Consider the following 20,149-nt stretch of genomic DNA (forward strand, 5'->3'; position numbering starts at 1 on the left):
CTTTTCACTGCTTTCAGACTTTCCAAACAACACTTCTTTTTGAGTATAAATCTGCATCAGTGTTTTTTTTAAATTAACATTATAACATTTATTTGTCATTTATATTACCATTTATTTGAATCTCAATATGGATTTTTAAATGATAAATGAGTCAAGGTCAACCCTTGGCATACATTTACAATATTATACCCCTTATGCAATAGTTATTAGTGATGATAATACTCAAATGGGTACATGCTGCGTTTCTCTGACTGAGCCCTTCATGTCTGTCTTCAGGTGGATGGATGACGGCATGGTGCGTGACATCACACCGCGGCTTATCGGCGACAGGCCCAACACATACACCTACACCAAAGCCCTGGCCGAGTGCATGGTGCAGCAGGAGCAAGACAAGCTCAACATTGCCATCATCAGACCGTCCATAGTGGGAGCCAGCTGGCAGGAGCCTTTCCCCGTGAGTCTACTGAATATTTTACTCTTTTCTCCGACAGAGCTAAACCACTTTTACACATTGTACAGATATATGTGTCTACTGAACCTCAGTGTGGTGTGAACAGTAATACTGCTGCCTGTGGTCAATCAACATGTTTGAATGACTTTTCTTGTTCCCATGCTCTTTAAGTGTCCACCTGTGACAGTAAAACGAATGGAAATAAGATATTGATCGACGTAATCCTGCACAGTGTCAATGCTGCTCCCGTGTGGGGTTTTTCTTAAGTCGCCAAGGATTAAAGCGAATAGGTTAATATCTTGGCTGAAGACCTGCGTGATTCAACCCAAGTCGTCAAACAGTTGCTGGGATGGGAGAGTTTAGGGTGATGAATAGGGCAGAAATGGGACACCGAGGGTGGACATACAGTGACGAACTGAATGTCACATTGAGGTAAGCTGAAGAGTGCAGAGAAGTTCATGTAAAGGCCACTCTGAGAGTGTGAATTTGAACATTGCATTACTTCCATAATTTAGCTGCTTTCAGACAAGCTTCTGGTGCTGCAGGCATCCTGACCTCTTCAACATTTGCATTTCACATAACTGAGGATTTAAATCATTTTGCACTTACTGCAATAAGTAAGTAAAAAATTATAATATCAGCCACTATTTCACCTTTAATCTTTACATAAAGTAGCATTTTTGTGATCTTCAGCAAAGAGGAATTAGTGTTTTGTATGACCCCTTACCAGTGAAAGGCCCAATCTGTAATTTCTCAACCCATCAGTTACAGGTTTGTTCACATATAATTGAATAGTTAACTTGGAGAATGAAAAACAAACATCTAGTGTGTTTCTCACCTGAGCATAAATCAGAATATAGGCCTAAAAACAATTTCTGCTGTAAAATAAAATGTTTCAAAACATTAGAAAACATGGAAAACTTGGATTTGTTTGCGAGTGCTCTAGTGCAGAAGTTTTAAAACTGTGAGGAGGGCATCGTGAGGGAGATACATGAGGCAAAGATACAGCAATTTGCGTAAAAAATCTTCCTTCTCTTTTAGATTGAATGTGACTTACACTTAGCGAGGATATTATCTCTATGATGTCCATCGCGAATAAATGTCCATAAATCCATTTAGAGATCATTGAAAAAAGACGCTCCTCATTGATTTGTGGTTGTTGATTTTGCCTTTAAGGTCATTATTTTGAGCTTGTTTACAGGTGTATGCAGTCAGATGAGAGCTGCTCTTCAGATGCTTAAGGTCGTTCAGAACCTTCCCGTGAAATAATCAAAGGTACTCTGAGAGATGTAGAGAGGATGCTGCATAAATAAAATACCAGAAAAACACAGGGAAGTCCTTGTTTATGTGGCGTCAGGAAATGTAGGCCTTGTGTGTGTGTGAGCTCTGGGACTCTGAGGGCAGATCCTGGCTCTCTGCTCAGCCTTCATTTGTAAGCTCGGCCTGGCAGCGATTCTTCAAAAAGGCCTCAGTCACGCTTGGCCATGCAATCGCCTTGGCAGCTCGTGCCAGTAGGCGCTGTGAGGCAAGGGGGGGATGGGACTGCCTATTTATATGTTTGTGATTATGTGTGGTGTGTTTACAACCACAAAATTAATCTAGTTCTGTCAGTTTGTGACTCCATATATTCAGAAGTCAATTATTTAACCAGCATAAAGGATGCAAAATATCAATTCAAAGATCTATCTGCCACTTTAGCCTGGCTTGAAGCCACCAACAGATTGTGGTGCTAAAAACACCTCTGGCCTCAGTGGCCTGCTCATCGCGTGCACTTTAGCTGCACATAAGCATATTATTAGACTCAGGACAAGCCTCGGCTTTGACCACATAATGGGTGTCCAGTCCTACACGCTGGAAACTGCAGCAGTCTATAACCGGTGGTTTCATCCATTTTTAATGGACTCTAATTGAAGTCGACAATCACTGCTACCCAGCCCCCCCTGTTCTCCCACCACAGGAAGTAACATAACCCTGAACATCTGATTCAGCACACATAAACACATACAGAACAACATACGTGTTGCTGTTTTGGATCTCTTAGTGTCCTATCTGTCTTGCGGCTGTACTTGACTCTATTACATCTCTAAGGATTTACACATGTTCTCTGTTCTTACACCTCAGGGTTGGATCGACAACTTCAACGGGCCAAGTGGAGTCTTTATAGCTGTAAGTAAAAATGTTACTCTTAAATCGTAAAGCTTTTAAACACACAGACAAGTTTTTAGCCTTACAGTTTATTTCTGTATTCAGGCTGGAAAGGGGATCTTGCGCACCATGAGAGCCAACAACGATGCGGTGGCTGACCTGATCCCTGTGGACGTGGTCATTAACCTCACCCTCGCTGCTGGCTGGTACACCGCTGTACACAGGTTAGTGCCAGACCCAGACGTTGGTTCTGAAATCTGTAGACCTGGGTTGCTAGTCCCTAGCAATTTTTCAAGTCTGTCAAAAATATGTGACAGGTTTCAGTACGAAATTCCCTCTTTGTGTTTCCCCAGACAGTGTTTCATTGTTGAGCTGCAGTGGAGGGACAGTAAGAAAAAGAGGGAATTTTGTACAAAAAATTGGAAGATACCCACTTAATTGGTCTAATTCAGACTGCTGAAGCCTTTTATTAACTTCAGATAAACAGGAATATATTTTTGCACAAAACACATACTTTGGAATTTGTCCATCGCTTGCACTGGAAATGCATCAAGAAGGGATCTTTTAATGGTCAATATGAGCAGGAGGAATAATTACAGCAAGGAAAACCAGTTTCAATGTTCATATTAGACCTGCCCAGGGACTGCAGTTGAAAATTTGCCAAGAGGGCTAAACTGGCACATTTACAGAAATATCTATTAATGTGCACTGTCCCTGTAACTTTAAACTGTGTAAATAAATAGAAATATGGGCAACAGACTATTGTTTTAAGACTTGTGAACCTCTCCTTTTAAATATGTTTGTCAGATAAAATATTTTAAAGAATATGTTAAGGATGTTGAAACCTCACCTAATGATTACTGCATTGCTCAGAGTTTATGTGTAGATTTGTGGAAATAAACTATATATATAATAAAAATATTTATATAGACAAGTCAAGCATCTTTAACCTTTATCTGACAACAGTCTATCAATTTAGGGTTTATCATGAAAAAGACTATAGAACAGAAATAACTCAATTTTAATGAAGTCAGGGAAATAAAACATCAAAATATATCTACATAATACATATTTAGATACATTTTGTGTTGAATGTTGTGTGTGTGTGTGTGTGTGTGTCTATATACTGTATAAGCTGCCATCTTAATAGCCCTAAAAGTGTAAAAGAAAGAGATGCGCATCTCTTTCTTCTAATTCTTATTTATAAGACTATAGGGTACTTATTGATATATTATGTCCATCCAGACCACAGTAAAAGATGAGATAAAATTAAAATATTAGTTTTCCTGGTAGAAACATCAATGTTTTAAGGACAGAAACCTGGTGTCACTGTCTTCTAACATGCATGCTGTTGGAAAGGCACTGAAGGTTAACAAACATCCTTATTATTTAAAGTCTGAAGTGATAAAAGAAGTGTAAAATCTCATACTAGCTATTTGTGCTATCTTCAGTTTACTTGAACAAAGTTTAACAGCAGCGTTAAACAGAGGAGCTGGAGAGGAACATCATACAGAATTGGGTTGATTCCAGGCTGCAACAGACACATTTGGAACAGAAAAACAAGATTTTTGCTGATAATTACAGATAAATATATCTTTTGTTTACTGAACTTTGGAAAATGCATAGTTGAAAAAGTGAACATATTATGGCAGTAAGCAGTTATCAAAGATGCTAAAATTTATTCAGTCAGCCAGGCAGAAATGGAGGAAAGAAATTAGAAAGTCAAATTGGTGCAGTCAAAATATGTGAAATCCCATAAGTTCCACCATTCTTAGGTCATGACTAAAGTTTTCCTTGGAAATGTCTTACTCAATACTTAACCACAAAACGTCTTACTCACTTCTTTGCCAAAATTGACTGGGTCAGATTGTTCATGGTGGAGAGAATGTGGAGAGCAAAGCTGAGCTGAACACTCCCATATGATATAAGATAATAGATAAACCTGGAAACATTGCGTTTGAGACCTAAATTACATTCAAACAAATGCATTTCGTAAAGGGAAAAGTAGATCATATCTCACAAATGTAATAATTCATCAACTGTTATGTGATTATACCAGTGTTTATTTACCTGACAACCTGTACTTATTTTCAGAAGGAAAACAGAAAAACAGAAAAATATAAGTTAAGTATTGACCCCTGTATTGGAAAGTATGTTAAAAGGTTAATTTAAGAGGTTAATTTAGTCATCCCTCAGTTTCTCAGCCTATATGTATATTCACTATCTTTTTAAAGGTCTGCATGTGTTGTCTCAGAGTAATATACACTCATGAATTATGTGTTTTTAAATAGTTTTTAGTAATGATCAGCCTTTTATAGCACTATAGTTTCATAGCTTACATAGACTACTTATACAGTGCAGTGTTACCAGGAAATGTAGACTTAATATATATTTTTATTGGCATTATTATGACCTTGTTCTCCCACTCCCTGCAGACCTAAAACAGCTCTGGTGTACAACTGCACGACTGGCGGCATCAACCCGTTCCACTGGGGAGAGATTGGTAGGTACATTGTTTGTTGTCTTGCTTAAAGGTAATAGGAACCTGTCACTGCAGGCGGATATTTATAGAGCTGTTTTGTCTGCGCCTGCTGGCATCCCACAATATTGTTGTCCCGGTTCACATTCATCATCACAAATCAATACTCCAGTGTTGTGACATAATGTCCTTGTGATGCAGTCGTGTAGTTTGTGGTTGGGGCTGTTGTGGAGAGTGTCTGCCACCTGCTGGAAAGAGACAGAAGATGGATTTAACATTTGGAGGGTATTGGTGGGATACTTGAGACATATTTCCTAAGATAAGAAGGTTCTGGTTGTATTAGCTTCTTCTTGAGAGCTAGGACAAAACAGCTTTTTAATTTGAAATAATAAGCTCAAACAATGTAAGGTTTTGGCCATGAAACCATGTTTTGGAACATCCTCCCAGATATAATAATTTTTAGTTTGGTGCTATGCCTTTAAATCATCTTTGCTTTTTTCTACTTTACTTTTAAGTCTTAAAATTGATCACATGGGCTCTTTTTGTTTTTTGTTTCCATTTAGGTTTGAAGAGGCCAGATAATACTAGTAGAGTTAACTTAAAACAAGTTTCTCAACTATTGGATGGATTGCCATGAACTTTTGTACAGACATTCATGGTCCCCAGACGATGAATCCTACTGACTCGTTTCACATGAGGTTGACATTTGTGGTTTTAAGTGAAACATTTCAGTAAATATGATGGATTGCCATGAAACGTAGTACAGATACTCATGTCCCCCTCAGGATGAATTGAACCTTGGTGATCCCCTAACTTCATCAGGTCAGATTGTTTCATTGTCCATTTCTTTGGTTTATGACCAAATACCTGCAAAACTAAAAACATTCCCATCAGCCTCAGCTGTATTTTATGTTTTGTGCTACTTAGCAAATGTCAGTATGCTAACACGCTAAACTAAGATGGTGAGCAGGGTAAATGTTCTACTTGCTAAACATTAGCATGTTAACATTGTCATTGTACGCATGTTAGCATGCTGACGTTAGCCTTTAGCTCAAAGCACCACTGTGTGCAAGTACAGCCTCACAGAGCTAGTGAGGCTGCCATCTGACTGAACTGCCAAGGCATTGATTGCATATTGATATCTTTAAAGATGGTTTAAAGATGTACATGTGATTACAGCAATTTAAATTATACTACACTGTTTATTATTATTTAATTACCTCTCTGCATTTTATGCAAATTTATGATGTCTTTAGGTGCAGTTGATCTGAATCAGTGCTAGTGCTCAGAGCCTTTATGGTTTGTGATAACTGTTCTTACTTTGAGGTCACGATAGCAGCAATGAAATTACACATGAAGAGTGAAAACTCTCATTGTTTCCATCCCAGCGGTCATCAGATACAGTGAGATTAGAGGGCTGTGAATGTCAGGCTTGCAGGATGGCAAGGGACCCTCTCTTTCCCGTTTCCTCTCAGATTAGCAAACATGCTCCATTCACCGAGGAAATTGCTACCAGATGGCTCGTAGCTGGATTAGGTCTCATCACTGCAACTCACTGTTATGAAAGAGGAACTGTGTACTCTAATCTCACTGGCCCAAATGAGAACTAGGAATGAAGCTAATCTAAAGCACAAGGATCAGAGGGGACCAAACAAACAATAGAAAATGAGTTTTTTTCCTGAATATGACATTTAAAAGACAAGTAAAGGAGGAGGATCCAGCTCCTTGTTTCTAGCACAGAGTTGTCTCACACCTCGGAGGACAGCTCAAGGTTAGCGGCTCTACTCCCAACCAGGCTGCAAGGGGCCAGGCCACAGCTGGCTGTCACCTCGGATCTGGTCATCTCGGCCCCTGCAAACCACTACATATCTGTTTCCATGGAAACAAACGGTTCAAGGCCTAGTTTGCGTGCTGTGTGTGATGTAATGTCTGTAGTCACATGGCTGCTCTCTGTATCTGTGGATGGCTGCTACTGGATTCTGGGAGGAGGAGGAGCCGGCTGTTCTCCCCAGTGGGGGAAATCATTGTGTGGCTGCTTTTCCGCCTGATATTCCCCCGAGAACCTTAGCTGAAAATCATGTTATGATTAAGGTCAGCCATGGTTCCTGGAAGTCATGATCCTTGTATAGAAACTGCAATCTGTGTGTTTACCCATTTCATTGTTACTGATCAGTGGATGTTGATAACCTGGGATATTTGAAATTGCTTTAAAATACCTTTTCTCCTTCATTGCATCATGAGATCCCCACGTTTCCACTGACATTTAGAACAAGGCTAGCCCAAGTTTATGCCTCTCCATAAATTTACATTTAAGTCACAGAGCTAAGCACCTGATTTTCTGGAAAAATAAATACCTGGTGATCTTTGATAAACCTAAAAGGTTGTTTAACAACACTTACCGCTGTTCTGAAGTCGTTTCCAAAATCTCTTCTAACCATCTGGGTTAAGAAATATTCTATACACTACGCTGCACTACAACAAAGATTTTGAACCTTTTTACCAAATTGAACATTGTTATTCCTAATCCAAACAAAGATGGTAACCAGAAAACAATTTGTACAATGTGAAGTAAAATTTGAAAAACATTATCAGTTATTGGTATTGGTTTATGTTGATATTTATTGATGCTTATTACCAGTATTTTCATACAAAATAGCTCTGTGATATTTTGCTTGTGTTTAAAGAGCATGGAGGCATGTCATTTCCAGCTACTTGATATTAGGAAACAGAGTTGCAACTTAAAAACAGGTTAAAACAGGTTAAAAATCTATTTTATTATACAGTAATATTTTTTCATCCAGTTGGTTAGAAGAGTCTTCAAGTTGCTCAGCTCTATGATTTGAATGTAATGGTTATACATTAGAGACACAAACTAGGGCTAGAGCAAGGCTAGCATTTATCAGAAATCGTTTTGAACTGGATGTTCATTTTCTCTTTGCCTTTATCTCAGAGATAAATACTGTATTTGTTGTCCGATTAACCCCCTCAACCGTGCACCTTTTGCAGAGCACCATGTGATGTCGTCCTTCAAAAGGAACCCGCTGGAGCAGGCTTTCCGCAGGCCCAACGCCAACATCACCTCCAACTATCTGATCAATCAGTACTGGATCCTGGTCAGCCACAAGTTCCCTGCCCTCATCTACGACCTGTTCCTGCGACTCACTGGACAAAAGCCGCAGTAAGACTCACAGCTATCTGTCATATTAGAAATCTAAAGAAAAGTTTGAGTGTGTAGTAACGTCGGCTCCCCTTCTCTCGCTCTAGGATGATGCGCATCTTCAACCGTCTCCACAAGGCCATCGGCCTGCTGGAGTATTTCAGCAGCCAGGACTGGGAGTGGAACTCTGAGAACATGAGCATGCTGATGAGCCAGCTAACCCCAGAGGACAGGAAGGTAGGCTTATCCGTGTACATGCTGCCAGTTTGGGCCAAATATTCTATCTCCTAAGATAAGATTTAGGAACCAAATTGTTTCAACCATCACATAAGACAGTCTGAACAAGTATATTTGCACATAATTCTCATCTGAATGGTCGTTATAAACCCCCTCTCACCCATCTGAAGCTCTGTGTAGGTCACAACAAACTCAAAAGAAACACCAAGTACAGTTACTTGATTACTGTACTTAAGTACAATTTTGAGCTACTTGTACTGTACTTGAGTATTTTCATTTTTGCCACTTTATTCTTATATTTCACTACATTTCAGTGGAAAATATTGTACTTTGTTCTGTACTACACACTTGACAGCTATAGTTACCACCAGTTACTTTGCAGGTTATGATTTTTCATATAAAGCATATGATCCGCTTGTGAAATATAATTCATTGCTATAGATTAAACTACCCAGTAGTATATAAAGTAGTTAAAATAAATCATTGTGTATTTGCTGTTTATAGGTTAATGTCTCAGTTATAACAATCCAATAACATAGATCTAATTTAAGATTCTGTTAAGAAGCCATTCTCCATAATGAGTTATTTTACTTTTGACTCTTTACTGTTAATACTGTACGTTTACTTAAGTAACATTTTTTTAATGCAAGACTTGTAACTGGGAATATACTACATTTGAATAGTATTAGGAAGTCTCTTGCTCCATCTAGTGAGTGAGAGTGGAACTTCACATTCATTTTCAATTACAAATTTAACAGTAGCTTTGGTTTATCCTTTGTCTCAACACCCTCCTAACCATCTTGTCTGTCTTGCAGACATTTAACTTCGACGTGCGCCAGCTGAACTGGCCTGAGTACATTGAGAATTATTGCATCGGCACCAAGAAGTACGTCCTGAATGAAGACATGTCTGACATTCCTGCTGCCAGGCAACATCTGAGGAAGTAAGTCGACAAGAGAATACAACAGAACTAGAAGTTGGTCAATCTGTATACCAACCAATTGATTGTTGATCAAAGAATGTTTCGGGAACAACCACCCAGTTATAAATATATACTTTTAGTAAATAACAGGAATTTCAACTCAGTGGTAAGTGTTTTGACAACACCATCAGACACCAAAGAAATATATAATATGAAGAATATATAAATATGTTATTTTCATGAATTTAGTTGATCAGAGATGCCCCTAACCATATGTGCTATTTTTACATTACTCATACATGCCTTAAAATGAATAACATTTGCTTTTTTGTCATTTTAGTGCAGAAATGAATGATGTCCTCTTAGGTTTTATTGATAATCCTCCTTTCTATTTACTCTCTTAATCACAAAATTACCATCTGACAGAGTTGTGAAGGCACTGATGGTGGTGACATTGCATATAAGAAAAAGGAGAAATTGCAGCTTCAATGACTCAAAATTATGATTAAACTTACCCTAGCAATAAGAAAAAGCTAAGAATAGGCTGTATGTTTGTGTAATCACATGTACATCTTTAAGCTTAATCTCTGTGTTTTTAAAACCCATACATTATTTGCTGTCTCATTCAACCTCTTTCCCAGACTGAGGAACATCCGCTACACCTTCAACACCGTGTTGGTCGTCTTCATCTGGAGGGTTTTTATCGCCCGCTCCCAGATGGCCAGAAACATCTGGTACTTTGTGGTCAGCCTCTGTTTCAAGTTCCTCTCCTACTTCCGCGCATCCAGCACCTTAACCAACTGAGTCTTCCTCACTGCCTCAAGAGCCAGAGACAGCAGCCCTCGCCTTTAGCTGTCAGCAGGACGTAACATCTGAGGCTCTGTCCATCCACAAAGGACACTCCACATCCAACTGGATGAAGGGGGCTCTCTACAGGTGGGGGCTGCAGTTGAGTGAAGCACTCAGAAGGGAAAAAAGAGGTCTGCTAGCCATGAATTATTTCTTTAGTTTGGAAATCTGTCGTCAGTACCTGCACTGTTCATTCAACACACCCCGTCCAAAAAAAAGCGTTGTCATTCATTTTGTACCTACTGTTTTCCTCTCAAAGTGGCCAATTATATATGCAACAATAAGCCTTTTGTGTAACTTCCATTTTCTTTTCCACATCATTGTTTCCATCTCCTTGAATCTCAGTACATTGCCTTGCCTTGTGATGATTTTTTTTCATACTTGAAATATGGCAGTGCTTCAGTGGAGGACGGTTTCTATAAGATTATTTTGGTTCTCTGTTTTTTACTGTGGGGATATCCAATTCCTCTCTTTAATACGCAGGTGATTTGGATATCTGTATGTCTTGCATTACGTATATCTACTGCCTTTTTAAAATTACACCCAAAAACTAAGTGGTGGTTATCTGTCTCAAGGCCAATCCACAGATTATTGAGACTAAAGCTAAATTCTGAGCACAGAAGACACCTGTATCCCTACATATACCAAAACATACAGATCTGCCATTTTTCCTGCTGTTGAGGTTGTCACTTATTTACTATCACAAATGATAATGTCCGTATGTCTTTGAACATAAACCTTGGTTATTTGAATGCTCATCCACTTTTTGCCTGTTTGTACAGCAGTTTTTACTGAAACTAAGTTTACTACTTTTACATCTTTATACTTGCGTCAAAGGCTAGTCTGATATGTGGTAGACCTTGGCAGTGTATTATATATAAATAACAGTACATCAGAGTCAAATTTATTTGTATAGCCCAGTATCACATACTATACTCCCAACAGTTTCCAACCAAGCCCAAGTTTTCTAAAAAGACAAACTCATGCAAAACCTCAAAAGGCACTTCAAAGAGGGACCCCCCTCTCCTCGGACAGCTGGGGGTGAAAAAGGAGCCATAGGTGGGAAAATTACAAATTAACATTAAGTTGTAATAGGTAGAAATGCCAAATACAACAATGGGATTCCAAAAGGTCCATTGCTACTGTAGTAAATCCAAAATTTAGAAGTCCAAGGAATGGGTCCACTTAAATAAGTTCAATATCAGTGATTCACAATGTTCCATGTCCAAGATTGTAAGTATGTGAGTTTGGGGGACCAAGCTTGGAGCAGGGAATTTAGTGGAGTAGGGATAAAGATGGAAGAGACCTAGCCCCAGTTTGTGCCTCTCGTCTACTAGCGTTACATTTGATTAACAATGGTAACCATCCGTAAAATAATTACCCGGAAATGTCTGGAAAAACTCAGGAGGTTGTTTAACAACCGTTAACGTTGTTCTGAGGGTATTTCTACAAACCTCAAAGACTCCTCTAACCATCTGGATAAATAAAATATTCCATCTGCTGCACAATAAATAAACCCAAGTTGCAACTCTGTTTCCTTATCCAAACAAAGATGGCAGCCCGCAGGTCACCTGGATTAACAGTCTTGGGAAACACAGTTGCTTGGGAAACGGTTTAAAATCTTTTTTATTGTTCAGCTTTTTGGTTAGAGGAGTCTGTGGTTTCTAGAAATACCTTCAGAACAGCAGTAGTGTTGTTAAATGTGAAGGTGAAAACACTACTGTCTAAAGATTTCTTTTAGTTCTTGAGGCAGGCCTCTGGATACTGAAGAGGTCATGAGGTTTGTTAGATATGACTAAGAAGGATCATATGTTTATATTAGGAGACCATAAAAAACGGCCCTAGCATAAATAGAAAGCCAAAGCAAGGAGGCTATGATTGGTCAAATTTGAGAGTGCTCGTTAAATTGTGTTGAAAGCTGAAGTTTTTTTAATCCAGAGAACGAGCATTTCAGCTTCATCTATATGTAAGAAAAGCAGGATCTTTTTCAAACAACTTCTGACAGCAAGTAAATTGAACAGGGCATGGGTCAGTCATTACAATTGATTGTACTATAGAGTTGAGTGTTATCTGCATAAGAGCAAAAATTCATGCTGCAGCTGCTACTGAACAGAAGAATATTGTGAAAAGTGGTGGACCAGGTACAAAACTTTGAGGATCGTCACACCTTACCTGATGGAGAGATGGACTACTATTTTTAAGCAAGACATACTGTGACCTGTATATTAGTCTGGACCTAAATCACAAAAGTGCTAGGTTAAAAAATGAGAGACTTAAGGCCCTCCTGGTATTACATCCTTGACCCCAGTTTGGAAGATCTGTAAATAGTTGAATTACATATTATTCTTATAGACTACCAAAAAATTGTATTTGACTGTTGATTTTTGCTTGGTGAGTGTCACAGGATTCCACCACAGAGCTTCCCACAGAGTCTACCAAAAGCATTAAGTATGACAGGCAAGTCTGATTTTTACTAAACAAACAAAAAAACTGTGTATAGTATTGTATATGTTGAAAGGCGTGACTCTTGACAGAATACACATACATAACAGTTATGAGCCTTTATGGGAGGAAAAGGGACAAAACTAAATAAATGTTTATGCAAAGCCGATGTCTGTGGTGTAATCATGGTAACTCTTAATTTCAGAGGGGGATAATGAACCAAAATGTCTGCAATCGTTGAGGCCTGTATGATGGTTTCGTCAGAATTGTTCTTACAGAGCTGCAGGGCTACTGTAATGGTGTAGTTATAGAGTTTTGCTCTTCTGTGGTCTGTTTGATCAAACCAAATGCAGAGTACTGTTTGGTACAGGAAACCCCAGGCTGGAGCTCCTGTTACTGTATGTAACAAACAGCAACATGTAATCAGTGATTTCATCTTATATTTTCTGGTGTCGTTTTACACATCATGGTGAGTTTACTTGTCATGCGGAGTGCTACACAGCCAGTGAAAACAGTTGTATGTCTTCTGTTTCTTCTTCTACTTTACAAAGTTTGGAGAAAAAAAGGATTTTGAGGCTGCACATTTATAGCAGAAAGGCTGCATTATAAACTGAGTGCATGGAGTTTCAAAGTCACTGGCATTTACCATGCAGAGAGGCACTAACAAAATATGCTGTCTAGTTGCATTGCGGGAAACGTAGGGTACAGGGTTTTTGGAACTTAATTCATACAAGAGACTAAAGTTGTGATATCTTGGTCTCTGCTGCTTTGATTTATTTAATTTTATTTTTTTAAATCTGTCTCTCGCAAGTTCCCCAATACAAGTAAAATACTAAATCACTAGAGTACCTTTTAAACCTTTATGCAGTACAGGGGTTTTAGGGCATTTTTCAACTGTAAAAGAGTCCTGATATAAGTTCTGCAGTCCCTTTCTTCTCTAGAGGTGTCTCCAGGCTTCAAATGACCTTATTTTCTTTCATTCTAAAGCTATTCAAACTCTTTGTAGGCTTGTTAATTTACCAATACGCTCACTTGCTACACCTAAAATACCAGTTATAGCGGTATCATGCTCCATCTCTTAAACACTGGATTTTTTTAAGTCTTAAAAAATGCTGGATTTACAATAGAGGCCAAGAGATGACAATGTTTTTTTTTTGAGGGGGGGGGGTTCTTCTAAATGCACCTAATGAAATGGCAAGATTGTCTGAACACTGGTCTGTGTAGCACAAAATAACTGCTGATAAATCAAAGCTTTTTTTTCCCCTCTACATGCAACCAAGAAAGAATCTGAATTTTTGGGGATGTGTAAAAGCACATTTAAAAAAAAATAAAGATTGGGATTGACACCACCTGAATTAGTGCAATATTCTGTGGTTTCTCATTTCATAATATTCCACAATTAATGCTTTGAAACAAACCTGCACTTGTATTTTTTAACTTTTGGATATTTAAACTTTAATGGAGTTGGAATGACAACCAAACACTCAGTATTATGTTCTATTACAGCAAATGGAACAGAGAGGCTAACTCCATCACACATATTCAAAAGGAAACATTTAAAACACATGTATGACTGCAGTCACAGGGCACACATGACTATTTTTTTCAAGCTCAACAGCACAGCTTTACCTTTTTCAGTAGAAAAACAGCGACATTACACAGGTTAATGTTGACAATTAATAAAACAATTTTTATTACAAACTGAACAACATAAATTCACACAGGATATACTCTGATGGTAAAGCTTTCTCTCCTACTGGGATGAGAGAGGCAGAATCAGCAGTTGGACTGAAAGCCTGGTCACTGGAAAAACTACTCCTGAGGGATATTGTCAGCCAGCAAAGGAGTCTGGTGATTGTTTAGATTGTTCATCTGGTTGTGTAGCTGCACATCCTATAATAGATTCAGTACAGAAAAGTCTATTAGATCGACTTCATGGGGAAGTTTACAGTGCTTTAATAGAGAAACAATTTCTTCTGATATTAAGCAAAAATATTGCTCACAGTAATGGAGACGGCCTGTTTATTGGGCAAGAGGAAACTTGTATTTTGGATATGGTAAAGACTCACCTCTCTTGGCCGATAGCCTCCAAGTTTGAAGCGACAGCAGATAACATCAAAACAGAAGCCAACAAACCCATGGAGCATGCCTTTTAAAGAGAGAGGAACATACAGCGAGAAATGGATGAATTCAGACAAATGCTAATTTTATTTTGAGAACAATCACATGTTAAGTCATCGCTAGATTAAATTACCTGTTAAAATAAATTCTTTATGCAGTGTATTTAGTTGTTTTACTTTGAATTTAAAAGCCCAGAATCCAGGGCTGCAACTTAACTTAAGCTAGACGCCCTATATGCATTACTTATGTTGCATTTCTTCTTCCTATGTGACTGTGTTTATCTGTACTGTCCCTGTTAAATAAACAAATGAAAAATAAACATGATTGAAGGTGAAACCAGACTTGCCTGTCGTGGAGAATATACCCCCGATAATGCCACACAGTCGCACCAGGAACTGCCACAGTGGCATGTGCTGCTCGCTGACTGTCACCATCAGAGAGCTGGTGTCGTACTTCACAAAGATGCCGGAGACGCCGTGACTGCCTGCTGCGTGGTTAATCACCCGCTCCTTGGAAACAGACAGTATGGGGGTTAATATAGTCCCATGTTTCTCTTATACTCTTCCTCCTCTGTCCATCCCTCCTCTTGCTTCTAATTTTTTGTTATTAGATAGTTTTGTAAAAGATGGTGTGGTACTCGGTTTTAATTACTGTTTACTCACCCGCTCAGTCACAGAGAACTGGTGTGTGTCTGCAGATATCTTGTATGTGTTCAGTCTGGTTGGAACCACTGTGATGAAATACTGGAACATCTGGTTATCTGTAGTGAAACACACAGAAAGGAATAATGTGTGAAAAATCTCAATATTTTAGGTTTTTACATCAATTTCAAGAAGCGAATATATGTAAACTAAAGCTGAAGAAACTCACAATGAAACTTGATCAACTCCATCAAATGCTATCTGTAGAGGAAATGTCTTTCCAATAAGAATTTCTTAGTAGTGACCATGCAAGGTGAGCTAAGTGATCATCTCGTGATTTAATAAATGTCTCAACGCGCCATTAATTCAGCAGAAAACTCTGTTCGAATGTTCTTAGGTCGGAAACCACTTCATCATATGTCTCATCCTCTCCTATCTCTTGAGAAATAGCAGGAACTTACTGTTATAGGTGATTTTCTCTGTGCCGTCCAAAGGATTGATGATGCCTGGTATCTCCTCCCCAAAAGATAAATGGTCTATTCGATGGGAGAAGTTGTACGCTGTAATGCAGAGATGAGAGGAAGCTCAGGTTCAATGAAGGCCGTGGGGAGTCACTGAACAAGCTCTAAGTGAAGCTGGAAAAATGTACTCAGCACTTGTAAGCCTGTGTATAGTGCTGTTTAAAGTTCATCAGGTGTATTTCACTGAGGATCTACAGATAAGTCATAACAATTTTGAATCAAGTAGAAAACTGAGGACTGCATTTTACTCATAACATATATAAAATGTACAGAAGCCCTGAGAGAATTGAGAAAAATAAATTCTGGTGATCCATTTTCTAAGTCTGATCTAAATTGTTTTCTCTTCTGTGTTTATGACTCAAGAACAGGTGAAAAAAAGGTTTTGCCAGGATAATCTTTTTAAGTTCCTTAAATGTATATTTTTGTCTGTGAAACAGATTGGGGGGGGGATCATTCTTCTAAGTTATTTTTTTTTCATCTGTGAAAACAGGTTAAAAAAAGTTTTTTTTTTAACCTGTTTTAAGAGGCTGAAGTGCACCACTACCCCATGTTCTAAATTGGACTAAAAGCATTCATATTTTCTTCCAGGTGAGTTTAAATTTCTCCATGCACTCTAAACACAAGGTACATATATGTACATATATGTTGTGTTAGCAAGTTATGTAACATTAGTCATTTCTTTCTTTTCGCTACAAATGTATTTTAATCGGCAAAAAACTTTTTTTCACCTGTCATGACGTTTTAACCTGTTTAACAGATGAAAAAAAATGGAATCACCAGATTTTTTTTTCTCACTTGCCTCTTAAGGCTTCTGTAAAAATGCAACATTTAATAGTAATATTGACGTAAAAATCAGCTTTCATATTCAGTAAATGAAATGCCCTGAGAAGGATGTATGTAATATTCAGCTGAACAAATACTAATTTAGCTGCCTTCTCTTTTTTTCAAATTTGGCAGTACCCTTGGCAGGAGAGCCAACATAATTTTGTTTTCACCAAGAGCAGATTATAATAACGTTGTGCTGGTAAAGAAGCCAAAGAAAACATATGCAAGCATAATTAGAAAAACAGTTGCATACTCTCGTGGCTCACAAAAGCTGCAATGTGGGCATGACCCTGAGGATGGTGAATGGGCCTGAAAAAGACAAAAGCGGTGTTAGAGCACTGGCGTCAACAACAGCTCTATATAGTTATGTCAGTTTTTCATATTTACACTAATTTTACAGCTGGATCATTCATGGTAAGGAGTTCACTGCAGTCTTTATGTGGATCTGAGCGACTTTTAGTTATATCTGTCAGCACCTTTTCGACATATAGTTTCTTACTTTCCCACAGTGATGTGTAAGTTTCCCGCCACCTTGTTGACGTAGACATGACCATGTATCCTGCAAGCATTAAGCGGCTCCATAGAGGCATCCTCCCTATAAACACACACAATTATTGAGTGCATAATTTAAGTCCTTAATTGTTTATCAGCAGTGTATCTAACAGGCTGCATAATAACTACAGAAAAATTATTTCATTCTGTGCAAAGAAGGACAAAACTTAATTCTGTTCCTGCCATTTTCTTTTCTTTTTGTAAAATTAATGATGAATTGATCACAAAATAAAAAAATAGTTTGTCTGAATGTATGAAACTGACCGTGGCGGCATGGCAGTGGGACCTCCTTTGAGGAGAGTTTTGTAAAGGACTTCCTGAAGAGCATGCTCCTCTCTCAGCCTGTTCTGTATGAGAGTCAACGTCCTGAAGACAAAAAACAGGTTCAATACATCTGAGAGCTTCAGAAACTACTTCAAAAAGAAAATGAAAGCATGTCATAACCTACAAGAAAAACAGTGCAACATTTTAAAGAACCTTTTAAACTGAATTTGAGACATAAAACACTATACTTATACAGAAACCTTCAAGTTAGATAAGATCATTTTTGACATTACAAGACTGTTATAGTACTTGCAGACACCCTGATGTTACAGTATCTCCCTGTGTGATTTCATGAAAGCTTACCTTTGCCACAGTCTCTGTTGTGGGGTCAGTTCAAAAATAACCTGAACAAACATACAAAGAGAAGAGATGCAGCAACATCTCTAAAAGGTGGGAAATGAAAATACCTCTGTGTTCTGCAAAAAAAAAACAGTTAAACACAATATTAAACATGATCTAATGTTTGCAGACTTTGCTTTACTCACAGGCTCGTACTGGAGGCCGCTGGATGTGATCATGGTCTCAGCCAGGTCCAGAATATCTGCTCCAACATCTGCACTCACAGACATAAAATGCATTAACTGACACATATTTACATCTATAATGCACTTCAATGATTTAATAATAATTAGAATTACTTATCTACATGAATGACGAAGAAGGTGGGATACTCACGCTGGCATTTCATGGCAACTGTAATGTCAATGTTTATTCTCAGTTTACTGTAAATTATGAAAAAGAAGAGTGAGAATAATATCGGTTTTACAGTAATTTCTTGCCATATACTGTAAATATAAGCATGTAAGAAAGTGTATAGAAATCAAAATGAAGTCAAACACTTTTTGTGTTTTGTGTAATAATTAAAAGTTACTACATCTTAGCTTACCTGGAAAAATCCTTGTCAACTTCATATTCATATTTCATCCAAGTGTCTCTATAAACAAAGAACTCTAGGATAGCCAAAAGTGCCATGGCACTAAAAGCTATCAGGGACACTGTGGATGAGACAGACATGGTTACTGTTCTTTCAAACCAGGTATGTCAGCAAAGAACTAATGTTTTTACTGTATTGTTGGCCTACCTGTTCCTCCTGAGGCTGAGGTCTCCACATAGCTCTCTGACACTTTGGGGAAGGCGTCCAGCTCCTTCACCAAGCTCAGGGCTTTCTTACGTGACAGACGCCTCATCTTCAGGTTCAGGGCTGTTCTCCACCTCCTCCATCACATATAAAACGCAGAGCATCAGTGTTGCATTTAGGACTCCAGTCTGCTACCTCTAGCTTTATAATGGTTTTATTAAGGATACAAATACACATTTTACCAAGGGGAAACTGATAATGAAATCTAGAAGAATACTATACAATTATAGGGAAGTATAATCTAAAATTTGAATTTTTTGCAGATATCTGATAATTTACATTTTATCCAAAATTGAAAATATTTTTCATTTCATATCTGTTGCTGATGCAGACATCTTAAAATACTTCGTTAGTAGTTCTTTATTACTAAACACTGCACTGTTTCCAAGTGTCTTGCAATCACCCATTAGAGATTAGCATAAATTACTTCACCTCAGATTAATTAAACATGCAGTATTTTCAAATATTTTTCATAAGCTTTGTCACCTCAATCAAAACTGAGGTTTTCTTAAAATAAAATAGTAATATATATATTTATTACTATATATATATATAAATGTCTTAAAATAAAATAGTAATGTATATATATATATATATATATATATATATATTTAAAGGTTTTATGACATCTTTTCTGTTTTTTTAGAATTGATATTTATTTTATGTCCATTAAAAATGGCTAAAAAGTGTGATATTCAAACACATTAGGTTGTCAATAATATTACATTACATAATTAAAATCATACCCATATACCCACACTAATGATTTTGATATTGGTCCCTAAACCATTACATATTATTGAGCAATTATTGTTTGATCATATAGGCTGACTATATCATACCTTCCAACCAACACCACAGTAAATGCCCCTTTATAACATACTAGTGTAAAAATGTCACAAGAACACCACGAGACACACTTTACATCTCTATAAACACTGCAATACTGCCACGACACGATATACGATTAAAAAATAAGGTTTCTATACAGTCAATATTGAGTATGAGCAACATGCTGCAAAGTCCAAAACATTATTAACAATAGAGATGTTTTATGAATATATCAATCTACTGACTGTCAACCGTCTCCCTAGAGCAACACAGCTATCGCTGCTCTCACAACACCATTTATTTATTATTCATCTTACCTCTTTTATCATCTAGCTAGATGTTAAATCATGGTTCAGTATCCCTGGAAGCCTAACTGCTGTTTGAATGATCTCTGAATAGTACACCATGCATCCATGATGCTAACACACAGGGGGCGGGGGCTCGCTTTTTCCTTGTTTGGGTTCATCGTGACGTCGGCGAGTGCGTAGCGTGCGCGCCCCCGCACATAATGAAC

At 37.9% G+C, this 20,149-nt stretch overlaps 2 protein-coding genes across 9 annotated transcripts in view; one reads left to right on the plus strand and one right to left on the minus strand.

Moving 5' to 3' along the window:
• Nucleotides 1–14,037, plus strand: part of si:dkey-97m3.1 (fatty acyl-CoA reductase 1) — a 60,613-nt gene extending 46,576 nt beyond the window's left edge. For 3 of the 5 annotated variants that reach the window (XM_044186272.1, XM_044186271.1, XM_044186276.1), the window contains exons 5-13: nt 277–454; nt 2,573–2,617; nt 2,702–2,820; nt 4,691–4,720; nt 5,032–5,099; nt 8,082–8,253; nt 8,340–8,469; nt 9,285–9,412; nt 10,033–14,037. In XM_044186272.1, coding sequence (XP_044042207.1) covers nt 277–454; nt 2,573–2,617; nt 2,702–2,820; nt 4,691–4,720; nt 5,032–5,099; nt 8,082–8,253; nt 8,340–8,469; nt 9,285–9,412; nt 10,033–10,195 — 1,033 coding nt within the window. In that variant the 3' untranslated portion in view covers nt 10,196–14,037. The remainder of the gene's footprint in view (nt 1–276; nt 455–2,572; nt 2,618–2,701; nt 2,821–4,690; nt 4,721–5,031; nt 5,100–8,081; nt 8,254–8,339; nt 8,470–9,284; nt 9,413–10,032) is intronic. The other 2 variants (XM_044186274.1, XM_044186273.1) reach the window with 1 other exon arrangement.
• A 74-nt stretch (nt 14,038–14,111) lies between these two features.
• LOC122871314 (endoplasmic reticulum-Golgi intermediate compartment protein 2-like) lies at nt 14,112–20,109 on the minus strand. Of its 4 annotated transcripts, none has more exons than XM_044186288.1 (14): nt 19,953–20,109; nt 18,748–18,881; nt 18,553–18,661; nt 18,342–18,388; nt 18,152–18,219; nt 17,970–18,010; nt 17,607–17,708; nt 17,290–17,385; nt 17,044–17,099; nt 15,906–16,004; nt 15,466–15,563; nt 15,150–15,312; nt 14,752–14,831; nt 14,112–14,575 (listed from the first exon to the last, which is right to left on the minus strand). In XM_044186288.1, the coding sequence occupies exons 2-14, from the start codon at nt 18,851–18,853 to the stop codon at nt 14,495–14,497; spliced, it is 1,146 nt and encodes a 381-aa protein (XP_044042223.1). In that variant the 5' UTR covers nt 18,854–18,881; nt 19,953–20,109; the 3' UTR covers nt 14,112–14,494. The 4 variants fall into 4 exon arrangements, with proteins under 4 accessions (XP_044042223.1, XP_044042221.1, XP_044042222.1 ...); XM_044186286.1 differs by having other exon boundaries at nt 17,970–18,049; XM_044186287.1 differs by lacking the exon at nt 14,112–14,575 and having other exon boundaries at nt 14,582–14,831.
• Between the last annotated feature and the right edge of the window lie 40 nt (nt 20,110–20,149).

This window comes from Siniperca chuatsi, linkage group LG23 (assembly GCF_020085105.1).
Source record: "Siniperca chuatsi isolate FFG_IHB_CAS linkage group LG23, ASM2008510v1, whole genome shotgun sequence".
Classification (NCBI taxonomy): domain Eukaryota; kingdom Metazoa; phylum Chordata; class Actinopteri; order Centrarchiformes; family Sinipercidae; genus Siniperca; species Siniperca chuatsi.

Bases quoted from the DNA above. Each gene is read 5' to 3' on its own strand.
- LOC122871314 (XM_044186285.1), bottom strand. From the start codon at position 18,853: ATGAGGCGTCTGTCACGTAAGAAAGCCCTGAGCTTGGTGAAGGAGCTG. The intron at 15,313-15,465 runs GTGAGTAAACAG...TCTGTTTCCAAG, and splicing joins AGTTCTCTGTGACTGAGCGG to GAGCGGGTGATTAACCACGC. The intron at 14,832-15,149 runs GCAAGTCTGGTT...TCTCTTTAAAAG, and splicing joins GGGTATATTCTCCACGACAG to GCATGCTCCATGGGTTTGTT.